Source organism: Equus przewalskii, chromosome 2 (assembly GCF_037783145.1).
Source record: "Equus przewalskii isolate Varuska chromosome 2, EquPr2, whole genome shotgun sequence".
NCBI classification, from domain to species: Eukaryota; Metazoa; Chordata; class Mammalia; order Perissodactyla; family Equidae; genus Equus; species Equus przewalskii.
In genome coordinates this window covers 36,773,367-36,787,128 of record NC_091832.1, presented here as the reverse complement: position 1 = coordinate 36,787,128, position 13,762 = coordinate 36,773,367, and the positions used below count along the sequence as shown (strand labels likewise).

At 40.5% G+C, this 13,762-nt stretch overlaps 1 protein-coding gene across 2 annotated transcripts in view; it reads right to left on the bottom strand.

Moving 5' to 3' along the window:
• Positions 1 to 13,762, bottom strand: part of FBXO42 (F-box protein 42) — an 88,019-nt gene that overhangs the window by 5,779 nt on the left and 68,478 nt on the right. For both annotated transcript variants that reach the window (XM_070602000.1, XM_070602004.1), the window contains 4 exons: positions 6,493 to 6,646; positions 5,597 to 5,707; positions 937 to 1,033; positions 396 to 452 (listed from right to left, as the gene is read on the bottom strand). In XM_070602000.1, the coding sequence (XP_070458101.1) occupies positions 396 to 452; positions 937 to 1,033; positions 5,597 to 5,707; positions 6,493 to 6,646 (419 nt within the window). The remainder of the gene's footprint in view (positions 1 to 395; positions 453 to 936; positions 1,034 to 5,596; positions 5,708 to 6,492; positions 6,647 to 13,762) is intronic.

Sequence of the window (13,762 nt, the reverse complement as noted above, 5' to 3'; positions counted from 1 at the left end):
GGGGAGAGGGTAGATAATATCCATAACTTTCTGAATCTGCATTCTTAAATAAATTCCATGTGAACTCTGGCAGTTATCAACCAGCTTTTCTGTCCCACTCCTCCTTGAAAAAATGATAGCAGCAAACGTTATAGTCTAAAGACGAAGTGGGAGTAGGAAGAATATAGATATGAATACTGGAGACAAATGTCTCTGATTAAAAGCACTCCCGGTGCCCCAAAAAGAGCAGAGAAAAGGACCAGGAAATGCAAAGACTACATCCAAAGTGGAAAAGGAATTCTCTAAATGAAAATACTACGGAAATGGTCTGTACATTCTTACAAGATGAGACAGGGGAAGCAAGTTTTGAACATTTAGCAGCATGTGCATGGAAATGCCACATCAGCAGTACTCACAGCATTGGGACCACCACACCCTCCAAGGATTAAGATAGTTGCATCATCTATGACAATCTGGGGAGAGGAAGAAATTTAAAATAAACCTACAAAGACACAGTTATCTGACCTCCTATGCTTTAGTGGTACATGAAAATAGCCTATCCAGCTCCCACATGAGAGTATTCTAGTTACCATAAACTTTCCATTCTCCCAAAACCACATCAGTTCTGACTCCTGTGAACAAATTACTGACGATTCATCTGAATGAATATATTCTTTGTTGATCAAATATTAACATGAGAGTGTCAACCACATAAAATGCAAGGTTCTCTTGAGAAATGAAATAGCAAAGTAAACGCTTTCGAGAGAGGCATAATATAAAGCTACTGGAAATAAATATAACCCATTAGAAGTTGAAAAACAAATACCAGCAAAAAAGAACGATAAATTCTCTTTGGCTTGTGCACGTTGGCATCTTACCTGATTCCCTCCTCCCTCTCCTGTCCTAACTGAAAGATGCTACAGTGTTTGCTGAATAGTTATTTTAATTCCTGAGCACCTGAGATTGGCCACCTCGAGGATGAGGACTAGGGCCGGAGATGTTCGGCTTGGACCATGCCCACTGCTCAAGGTCAAGGACCCAGACATCGTTGCTCCTGTAAGATAAGAACATAAGGATGAAGGAGTTGGGAGCCCCTGGGGACCAGAGCTGATATAAATGAAGGTACATTTATAAAAATGCCCAGCAAAGTGCCATGATCATAGCTAGAACTTAAACTATATTTTTCTTCCCCTCCTTTCCCTGGAACCCATCTCAATACTTTCAAACCTTTGCTCTTTCCATTGACCCATAGGCCTCATTTGAGTCGTATCTGTAGCCACACACTAATATCTAAAGTAAGAGCTAACTGGTGATAGCAGGAAATAGCTACTGGTCAAAATATAGTCTTTCAAAAGCAAAAATCACAAGGAAGACAAAAAAAGTTATTCAAAAGGTAGTTCTATCATTATCCAGGAGATAAAAGATTTATCAATTCTGGCTACAAAAAGTAATTTCACTATGGCTAATGAGAGCTGCAGTTTTATCAAGGACAAAGTGCCACCTCTTACCCTCAAGGGACCAGTATGGCAAGCATAGACTGCTTGATGGCAGTCTCTACTTTATGGTCCCTTCTCTAAGGTCATTCAGAGACCTTAGAAACACAGGAATAAGATCTCCAATACTTTAAGCCCTAAACCCTTCTCAACAGAAGGGGAGTTACATAGTCTCTCCCACAACTGTCTGAAAATAGGAAGATGGACAGTACCCTGAGAGAGAACAGGGTTGGGTCTGGAAGGGTTTTATTGCTGACAGCTCATCAACTTCCATTTCAGAACACAGGGGAAATGACCACCACTACACTATTACTACTGAATTAGATAAACAGTGATTCAGATGGACTGCTCTGGCTCTGGACTCTTTGGCCTGAGCAGGCCAGAGGTGGAGAGGACAGTGGGTAGGGAGAACAGCCTCAAAGAAGTGTGTCAGATCTGACACAATTTCCTTGCTCCTACCCACTCCCCCAGCCCATCTCATTTGGAGAGTGAACCATTTCCACTTGTCCTGTTAATCTACCTCTCTCCTCTAAAGCTCCAAAGGACACAAGCTGGGCCATAAAGGAGAGCAAGCAAAAACACTCTGAGCTTCTGGGAAGGTAACCTTCTGTAGGCGCAGGTAGAAACAGACAAGGTGGTGGCTCCATCAGAATCTGATCGCACTGATAGACTCCATACCAAACAAAAAGAAATTCTACATAGCCCTGATTTTATGGAACAAGTTTTTCAACTTATTGGTCTGTGACTAGGGGATCAAAAAATGGAATGCTAGGGTGAGATAGCTGTGTACTGCTTAATGACGAGGATATGTTCTGAGAAATGTGTCGTTATGTGATTTCGCCGTGACGTGAACATCTTAGAGTGTATTTACACAAACAGAGATGGTATAGCCTACTATACACCGAGGCTATATGGTATATAGCCTATTGCTCCCAGGCTACAAACCTGTAAAACACGTTACGGTACTGAATACTGTAGGCAAGTTTAACACAAGGGTAAGTATTTATATATCTAAACATATCTAAACATTGAAAAGGTACAGTAAAAATAGAGTATAAAAGACAAAAAATGGTACACCTGTTCGGGCACTTACCATGAATGGACCTTGCAGACTGGAAGTTGCTCTGTGTGGATCAGTGAGTGACTGTGAAGGCCCAACGCATTACTGTACCCTGCTGCAGACTTATAAATACCGTACACTTAGGCTACACTACATTTATTAAAAAATTTCTTTCTTCAACGATAAATTCACCTTACTATAACTTTTTACTTTATAAACAAAATTTTTGACTCTTTTGTAATAACACTTAGCTTAAAACATAAACACATTGTAGAGTTGTACAAAAAATATTTTCTTTCTATCCTTATTCTATAAGCTTTTTTCTATATTTATTTAATTATTCTACTTTTAAAATTTTTTTATTAAAAACTGAGACACAAACACACATTAGCTTAGGCCTACATAGGGTCAGGATCATCAGTATCACTGTCTTCCACCTCCACATCTTGTCTCAATGGAAGGTCTTCAGGGGTGACAACACGCATGGAGCCGCCATCTCCTGATGATAACAACACCTTCTCCTGGAATACCTCCTGAAGGACCTGCCTGAGGCTCTTCTTTTTTTTTTTAAAGATTGGCACCTGAGATAGTATCTGTTGCCAATCTTCTTTTTTTTTCCCCCTTCTTTTTCTTCTCCCTAAAGCCCCCCAGTACACAGTTGTATATTCTAGTTGTAGGTCCTTGTAGTTGTGCTATGCGGGACGCCGCCTCAGCATGGCTTAATGAGCGCTGCTAGGTACGCACCCAAGATCCGAACCGGCAAAACCCTGGGCCGCTGAAGGGCAGCGTGCAAACTCAACCCCTCTGCCATAGGGCCAGCTCCCTGACGCTCTTCTTGAGGAGGTGTCACTCTTTTCAGAAATCCATATATGGTGGTTTGGTTTGTTTCTTTTCTTCATCAAAGATTTGCTTATAAGCAGATAACGCACCATGAACATTCCTCTCTATTAATGAAAACCTTTTGGTGTTCAGGTCAACGTTTTCAAACTTTTTAAGAAGCTTGTGAGGGCTGCAAAAGCTTCTGCTAAACCCTTCACTGTGTATTTGCTTGGGGGTTCTTCTTTTTCTTCTCCTGTGGTTTCCTTTCCTCTTGCTGCGTCTTCATCTATGCATTCCTGTTCCCATTCCAACAATGCGTCTTCAGCCAATTCCTCAGGAACAACCTCTAGGAGCTCCTCGGGGCCATCCTCATCCACACCCAGGTTAAAGTTGCTTGCCATCTCAACTACAGCCTTATTGGTTTTTGCATCTTCCTCATCTTCCCCATCCTTGCCAAATCCTTTGAAGTCATGGACAAACCTCTTGAGTTTCTTCTTCCAGATGCCATTCATGCACTCCTTGGTGACATCACCCTAAGTCCAAGCGAGGTTCTTGATGCAGTCATACATGTTGTAATCCTTCCAGAATTGTATCAGTGTCTTCCCCAGTCGCAGCAATAGGTCCTCCTCAGGCACTAGGCCTCAAAAGCTGCTACAACTTCTTGATCCATTGGTTAGATCACAGAGGTGGCATTTGGAGGGAGAAACACCGCTGCGATGTTAGGATGAAGACTGCCAATAAAAAGGAGGATATCCTGGAGCATTAACAACAATAAGCAAAATCCTGAAAGGTATGTTATTCTCAAAACAGTACTTCTCCAATTTGCTGGCACAGCAATTCAGGAGGGCATCTTGGAAGAGGAATTGGGTCATCCATCATTTCTTATTACTTCTGTAGTACACTCGCATTGTGTGCTTACTGGTATGCTTGAAGGCCCTAGAGTTCTCATTGTGCCTGATCACAAAGGGTTCCAACTTGTAGCCTGGAACATTGCCCCCAAAACAAGACTGTTATTCTGTCCTTAGCCTTGAAACCCGGCATTGAGTTGGCCTGCTTATGGATGAAAGTCCTTTCAGGCATCTGTTTCCAGAATAGGAAGGTTTCATCCACACTGAATATTTGTTCTGGCAAGTAATTTTCCTCTAGAATCAGTTTATCTATAGTTTCCAAAAATTCTTCAGCTGCCTTCACAAAAGCATTCACAGATTCACCACTCACTTTCACATTATGCAATGAATAACAATTCTTGAATCATTTAAATCACCCAGAGCTAGCAGTAAATTCAACATCATAGTATGATCCAAGCTTTTCTTTGAACATCACAAACAAACTTCTTACTTTGGCCATGACTGTCATGGTGCTGAGAGGAATATACTTCTGTGTCTGGTCTTCAAGTTCTGTCATTACAAATTTTTCCATGTCTGATATAGGCCCTTCTCAAATTTTTGTTAGTCTTGTTGCCTTCAATGAAGCAGATCCTTTAACAGCTTCCGTCACTTTGTTCTTGTTCTTCAAAATCATAGCTATGGTGGAATGGGACATGCCTGACTGGTGAGCAATAACCATCACTGACTTTCCACCTTTGTAGTCCACAATCACTTTTAATTTCGTTTCCAGGTCAACCGTTCAGTGTGGCCTCTTACTGACAACATCAACAGTGGATTTTACACGCTTAGGGACCATGATGCACAAAACAACACAACATTAAATCAGACACAAGAGAAAATGACGTAATCAAGAGACAGAGTAAACACGAAATGTAGGAGGCTGCTGCCGGCATAACATAGCATAGAGTTTTACAGTAAACATTTTTTTTATAAGTAGGAAGACCACACTCTAAAATAATGACAAAAAGTATAGTATAGTAAATACATAAACCAGTAACATGGTTTTTATTATTATTATCAAGTATTATGTACTGTACATAATTGTATGTGCTATACTTTTATATGACTGGTAGCAAAGGTTTGTTTACACCAGCATCACCATGAACATGTGAGTAACACACGTTGCACTATGATGTCCCTCGGCGGCAGGAATTTTTCTGCTCCATTATAATCTTATGGGACCACCGTCACATACATGGTCCATCACTGACTGAAATGTCATTATGCGGTACGTGACTGTAACTGGGTTAATTAGAACCATGTTCCAGAACACTAACCCTGACTAGTTCACTTTTCTGACCTTTATTCCCAGGGGTATGTATTTTCAGGTTGATAGGGAGCGAAGCAAACATACTTACATTTGCCGGGATCCTAAGGAGCCACCAAAGACAATCATTTTATCATCTATCACACAGGAGGAATGGCCGGCCATGGGGGGTGGCCCATGAGTCGTCACAATGCAGTTCCACCTAATATAAAAAGACAAGAGGAAGCCAAGAAGTCAGCACTGTCTGCTTCTGGTCTTATGTGTTCAAGGTGGAAAACAGTAAGTAGGCATCCATTTAAAATGACAGTCCTATCACCTGAGGATAATAAATGGAGGATGGTACAAGGTATTTATGCCTTTCCTACAAACCTGCAAAAGTTATGTTCCCTTTCAAGTTCTCAATGTGTATGGCTTGGAGGTAGAGTGTGGGGATGAGAAGACAATGATAAGGGACTCCATCACAGTCCCCTGGCTGCTTCAGCCTAGTTTGCTGAAGGAGTGCCACCTGCCACTTCTTTCTACAGTCCTGATCAGTAGCAGCTACCAAGAGCCCTGTACTAAAGAGTCCATTCCAAGAAACAGGTTACCATCATTTAAAAAAGACATGGTTGAAAAACAACTGGGAGTGAGTGTGGGGGACACAGCAGAGCGTAAGGATCATCTGGCTCCATGGCACTCCTGGGGAATTGGCAGCCAAGGCTGAAGAGCTCCCTCTTCTTCAATTGGCTCATTCATTTTTCTTGGAAAAGGAATAAATCTCTTCTACTTTTTCTCTTTGGAAGAAGGGTTCTTAACTTTAGGTGTTAAGGGGGTCCTGTAAACCCTCTGAAACTGCAGGCAAAACCTGTGCCCATGTAAGATTCTTTTTCTGGGAAGAGTCCAGAGCTTTCACCAAATTCTCAAGGAGATTCCTGGACACAAAAAAAGATAAGGAATCCATTCATTTAAAATCTTTTATTCCAGATTGAACGGATCTTTGTGGCTTACCAGTTTTTAGAGGGTGAGTAAGTGTGTATTTCATCAAAGAATCTCTCTGGTTGGTGTAGGGGATAAGGGCTTGGCCGCGTCCAGCCACCAAACAGCACCAGCAGGTCCTTGTACACGACCAGAGTCGCTCCAGCTTTGGGTGAGGGATAGGACCCTGTGAGAAGTCACGAACAGCACGGTTAAGATTCAGGGTCTCACAAGAAGCCAGAGGTACACTGTCTATAGATCACTTTTCCCTGAGTGACAAAATGGGAACCAATACTGCAACGCGTAAGGGAAAGAGGGAGACAAAACTGGGTTTCCAAGTCTGAGAGAAAACCACCACCCATTTATACATCTTTTATAATTAAAACAGAAATCTCAGTTAGAGGAATGTTACTTAGCCTCTCTCAGGCTTAGTTTGCTCACCTGAAATCAAGGATGAGAGTACCTACCTCACAACGCTGTTTTCATTATTAAATAATACATTCAAAGCTCCTAGGCACAGTGCCTCGCACAAAGCAGGGGCTCAGTATTTGCTGACTTTCCTGCTCATTCCTTTAATAAGCTTAACAGAGATCACAAAGAAAAGAATGTAAGGGGTCCAAGGAGGAGTATATATAGAGGCTAGATAAATGGATACAACAGAAAAACAACAGCGGCTACCAAATACAGGTTAAAAAGGAGGCAGAATGCGGTTCTCGTTTTCCCTGAGTCAAACGTTAACACAAGCACCTCTAGGCCCCTCTGTACAGGCTTCTCCAGCACAAATGGGAGTAGACTCTGAAGGCTCGGTATGAAGGTATTCCAACGAAACTGCATGCCTTACACCAAGAGTGGCTACTAAGGCCCTTCAGGCTGGATCTCTGAGCCATGACGACCAAATTTTGAAACAGAAACTTGGCTTATGCTGGAAAACTTTAGGGATAACAAATGTCCCATAAGAGCATAATTTTTCAGAGCTTTTTGTCTTTGAAACAACAATTGCTATTTCTCCCAATCCCTTACTCCACACGCCATCTTTAGCTTGCTCAAGACTGAAGTAATTTGTCTCAATATCCGGTTATCAGTAAATATTGGAATATTAAAAAGAATTTTGTTGTTGTTATTAAAGCTGCAGGATCCATTTTTCAAAGGAAATCTTAAGTAGAAGGAATTCAAACAGTCTATTAACCTGATAGCAGCTGAGGCGCTCCAATTTAGGTAGAGAGCTTGGCCGCCCCCTTCTGAAAGGGGTTATGGCAACGTGGTTTGAAAAGCTCAGACTGCTTCAATGGCGTCGATTACAAAGTGTTGTGGTGGAGCAGAGGACTGTTTTCCTTGGGATCCAACTTAAGAGTAACTCAGCATGATTTACTGAGAAGGTAGCAGTCCTCAGAACACAGAGTGAGCATCTAAGAACACCTTGTGGCATCAGCTATTCTGAAGACCTTCCCAAGAGAACAGACATCAATCCAGACAGGATCTGGCCACAGAAATGAGCCTTCTCTAGGAACAGTTCTTGTGTCAATCAGCAGCGCCGAGACACTGGCTTCAGTATTACACGAATTAGTTCTTGCTACCCTCATAATCCACAGGAATCATGACTAAGACGGCTACTCATGATCTGTTGTCCTTCATAGAGTCTCGTGATCTCTGGTTAAAAACTTTTGCCTTCCTAGGAGGAAGCTTCCTAGTCCAACTAGAAAATCTAACTAATATAATGGGTCTAGTTAAAATGCTAGTGTTACCCCAGAATGATTTAATTTGTGAAATACTGAACAAAGCTTCAAGTTCTTGCCCCTATCCTGGAACTCATAAGTACTGTGAAAAAGCTGGAAAAAGCAAATAAAATAAGCAATAGACTTGGGCAGCGTAGTAACTTAAAAACCTTCTAGACTGAAATTTGGATTTGGATTTGAGATACTAGAAATCCTGGCTTTTAAAATCAAGCGTATAAAGCGAAGAAACAGACCAAGGGTCTCCAAAATAGTGAAACACAGAAACAAACAAAAACAAAACTTTTAATGTGAACTGGGCAATTCATATCAAAAAAATTTAAGTGCATATGCTTTGAATAGCAATTCCATTTCTAGGGATTAATCTAACGAGATAGCTGGGCATTGAAAAAAGAAATAGAGACAAAGATGCTCATTTTCAGCGTTTAAAGAGATCAAGGAATATCCATATAAAAGAATACTATGTGGTAATTAAAAATTATGTGGCTCTTTATTTATCTTAGAACAATGCCCATGCTCTAGCAAGTAACGAAACATGAAATAACAATAGCTAACAGTTGATGGGGATTATGTTCCCGGCACTGTTCTAAGTGTTTTATGCATTATCGATTCACTTACCCAAGGAGGCAGGCACTATTGTAATCCCCATTGTACAGATAAAGAAACTGAGGGACAGAGTGGTTAATTTCCCCAAAGCCACATATTCAATTAGTGGCAGAGAAGGAATTTGAATCTAAGCAAACTGAGCCCACTTAAAATAATCTATTTTCCTGTATGTGTTCATTACACATACAAGACAGTTTAGAAGGTCAGTAATAGTTGATCTCTCTGAATGGTAATATTACAGATGATTTTCATTTTCTTCTCTATAAACAACTTTATGTATTGGCTGAACTTTGCAAAAAGTGATACTTGATCATTGTGATGAGAAAAAATAAAGCTATTTCAGTTGTTAAAAATGAGAAATATGGGGGCTGGCCCCGTGGTCGAGTGGTTAAGTTCGTGCGCTCTGCTGCAGGCAGCCCAGTGTTTTGTTGGTTCGAATCCTGGGCGTGGACATGGCACTGCTCATCAAACCATGCTGAGGAGGCGTCCCACATGCCACAACTAGAAGGACCCACAACGAAGAATATACAACTATGTACCAGGGGGCTTTGGGAAGAAAAAGGAAAAAAATAAAATCTTAAAAAAAAAAAAAATGAGAAATATGACTCCAATGCAACTCTCTTTTCCTGCACCTCACCTAAACTTGCTCCATTTGATGAAGGCCTCTATGAGAGGCCATATGCAGCATACATTCTCAATCCCTTACTCAAAATTCCAAATCCTCAGAGTTTTGAAAACCCAACTTTTTAAAAACTCATTTGGCAACAAAACTTGACCTGAAAAGATGAGGCTACATATAGTCTTTAATCCGCTTAGTGTGAGAATTCATACGTGCTGCTGAAGAAACAGTAAGAAGTTTGATTACAGGGTGCTGCTTCAGACTCCATCAGAGGTATTATGAAGGCATATGAATCATACTCCCACCTAAAAGATGAAAAATTCTGAATCCCAAAATGCAATTAGCACCAAGGTTAAGTTTAACACCAAAGAACCAGGGTTAAGAGCAGAGGCTCTGAAGTGAGTGTGCCTCGAGTCAGATTCCAGTCCTGCCACGTAACTAGCTGTGAAATTGACACCAGTTGCCAGATAGATCTCTCTGCCTCAGTTTCCATATCTATAAAACGGAATAAGAACAGCACCTGCCTCACAGGGTGGCTGTGAAGATTAAACAACTTTCAATGCACTTAGAACAGTGCCTGGCATTGTTACCACTGTTGTTAAAGTAAGTTAATGAGGGGTTAATACCAGGTCAATGAGCCACGGACATCTGACAGCACAACTAACTACACGGCACAAACTTTCTGGGAACAGAACTAAACTGGTAGGCATATTTAACTATCAGTATACTGTTAGAGCACTTCTGGCAGAATAACTATTTAACTCAAGAAAGTACAACAGAAATAAAATTATAACTGAGAGTAGATGCTATGAACTGGAAGTCATCTCAAGTCCCAGAAAGGTAAGTCAAATACACTGAACGTGATTTGGAAACAAAAAACAATGGTTAACATGAAAAGACTAGCTTGCGTTTGCTCTTTCATGTGTACTGTGTTTCCTGTAACATCTTTTAAAATAAATTAGTGACACTTTATGAGGCAAGGCAAACCAATGTTTACCAGTTCTGGGTTCAAAGAGATTACAAATGTAGTGTAAGAATACATACCTCTTAAGGGGAAAAACTATTCACAGAATTAAAAAGAGTGTTGATAAAACATAATGATATACATAATCAAACCCAATGGAGGACTACACTTTAGATCTGCACTGTCCAACACAGTCACCATTTAGCCACATGTCGCTAGCGGTTACAGAATCGAAAGTACAGATATAGAACATTTCCATCATTACAGAAAGTTCTACTGACAGTACTACTTTAGAGACAGTATTTTAACTTTATAAATCATGTGCCTATGTTTAGGGGATGTGGGGAAGGTGGTAGAGAGAGATGGGTGACTTTATCGACTTTTAAGTGAAATTACAGTTACAGCTACTTATAACTATTACTACTGCTACTATTACTAACGATGACTAATATTTATTGAGTATTTATTATATGTTAGGCACCTTTCTAAGTGCTTGGCATGTATTAACTAATTTAATCCTTCCAAACTAGTTTCATTTCCATTTTACAGATGAGAATACTGAGGCACAGCTCATTTAAATAACTTGCCCAAGGTCACAGAACTAATAAGTGGCAGAGCCAGGATGCCAATCCAGGAAGACTGGATTCTTAAAAATTTATTTTTATTCTTGTTTTTAAATTTTTCCTTCTTCTCCTCAAATCCCCCCAGTACATAGTTGTATATTTTAGTTGTGAGTCCTTCTAGTTGTGGCATGTGGGATGCCGCCTCAGCATGGCTTGATGAGTGGTGCTAGGTCTGAGCCCAGGATCCGAACTGGGGAAACCCTGGATTTTTAAAACTCATTCTCTTAACCATTATACTAGACTGCTCTTCATTCATACAGATACATTCCTTCTGAGTAGTTGCCACAAACAAGTCAGACACCTTAAAAGGTCTGAGTATTTCAAAGCTGAAAATGCTCTTTCTTAAATCTTAATTTAGTTAAGCCACAGACCTAGAGTAGACAGAGAAATAAATAAACTGAACAAAAGGCTATTCTTAGGACCTGTTTTTCTCCATGAGGTTCTGGGTCACACTCTACCTCTAATACAGGAGCCTTTACTTGTTCTCTGGACTCTCCAAGGAAAGGTAAGCTAAGGCCAGTGACAATGACAAGTCAACCCTTAGGGATTATCTTAGGTAAGGGCTTTCGAAAATGACTTCTCAAATATCTTGACCGGCTATCTATCAAATCTATCTAAATCAATCTATCTAAATTTATCTATCTATCTATCTATCTTGCTAAGGAAGATTGCCCCTGAGCTAACATCTGTGCCAATCTTCCTCTGTTTTTTACATGGGATGTCGCCACAGCGTGGCTTGATGAGCAGTGTGCAGGTCCATGCCCAGGATCTGAACCTGTAAACCCTGGGCTGCCAAAGCAGAGCACAAGAACTTAACTACTACACCACTGAGCCAGCCCCCATATCTTGACCCTTTATAAAGTCAAAATCTTTCCCCCTACTTCCTATCTCAAGGATTGGGAGGGGGCTGGCCCCGTGGCCGAGTGGTTAAGTTCGCGTGCTCCGCTGCAGGCGGCCCAGTGTTTCGTTGGTTCCAATCCTGGGTGCGGACACGGCACTGCTCATCAAACCACACTGAGGCAGCGTCCCACATGCCACAACTAGAAGGACCCACAACGAAGAATGTACAACTATGTACCTGGAGGCTTTGGGGAAAAAAAGGAAAAAATTAAAAAAAATCTTAAAAAAAAAAAAAAAGGAGAGGGAGAACTCCCTCATCCAGCATTTCCAAGGTCTGTTTTATGTTACAAATAGGAGCTTTAATTTCAGCATCTTACTTAAATATCTCAACAATTAAGTAAGGTCATACTAAAAGTTAAATTAATTGTGCTCCTCCACCTCTATTTGTAAAGAAAATGGGAAAAAATTACCATACAATAACAAAGAGGAGAGAGGGCACAGAATTTAACATACAATCTCTATACAGTAGAGGTCAAAGATACTGGCTATAAAATTTTCTACAACTCAACTATGCAAATCATGTTTGCAAATTGGTACTTTTAAATTCTCATTTAAGAATCAATATTGTGAAGCCTTTGTAGAGTCCCTAATTTAACCATTTCTAAAAATCTACGTATTCCATATTTTGAATTTGTTTAAAGCAGAGGATCTTTAACTCCCCTGCCAATTATTTTAATACAGGGTCCACAAATCCAATGAACTAATTTATGGTGAGGACAGAGACTGCAGAGGTCAATGAACTTCGGTGATCTCTATATCTTAAAGAATAAGCAGTCTCCTTAGCCAAGTGGAGTTCTGGAAAGCAAACAGTAAGTCTTAACTAGAATTGTGAGAAAAACAAAAAAACTCACGTCCACATTACCTACCTTTATTCACTGTTTTCAAGTTCCAAGAAAAGCAAGCTATTTAAAGAGTACTTACAAACTTTCTAAAAAATACATGACCGTACATTACTAGACAAGGGAAATAACTTTTAAACGGACTAGCTCTAGATAACATGTCTTCCTAAACTTGGAAGAACAGCACCTATGTGCACGCAAGTCATTTCGTACAGCAGCTAGAATGATACCACATAGTACAGACCACACAGTACTAACCTATAACATTACAGACTGACTGATTCATTGAAGATCTTGTTCAATATAGGGCACTCTGACAAAAGCAGACCCTCCAGTTAAAAGGCCCATCATCGTCATGGTGACATATGATGAAATAAATACCCTTCCCCCAAGAAAACTTATAAATGAAGGTTTTATACTCAGTAGGACATTTGCTGATCTGCCTTCAAAATAATGAGGCCACTGGGCCTCTAGACACAGTCTAAATATCACTTTATCACAAAAGTGGAGGGAGAAAGAGTGTCGCTCCCATGTAGGTTCTCATCAAGCACCAAAGGACCAAATGTGCCCAAATCAAACTTAGATGGACATGTTTCTCGAGCTATTCCCCCAGAGCCAACCGTTATCTCCACAGACTTCATTCTCCAAACACACCAAAGGCCTCCTAATCACACGGCAGATAGGATCAATGAAGCAAATTTCAAAACAAGGCACAAGCCCAAAAGGCAGCTGTGGGAAACTGGATAATCAGATAGGCAGCCTACACACAGAACTAACATTCCCTAAAATTGCTAACCGGTTCAGATGTGTCCCAAGTTTCCTACAAAATCAGGAGAAAATTTCACACGTGAAAGACAGTGGTAGAATCACAAGGCATTCTTGTCTACTTTTGCAAAGAAGATAGTAAAACAGTGAAGCAATTTCAAGTTCTGGTTTGGTTTCTACGCCAATTTCCCACAGTTGTAGTTTCTATCCATGTAGAACCTAGGACCAGAAGAGCAGCTCAACTGTTCGATACAAGA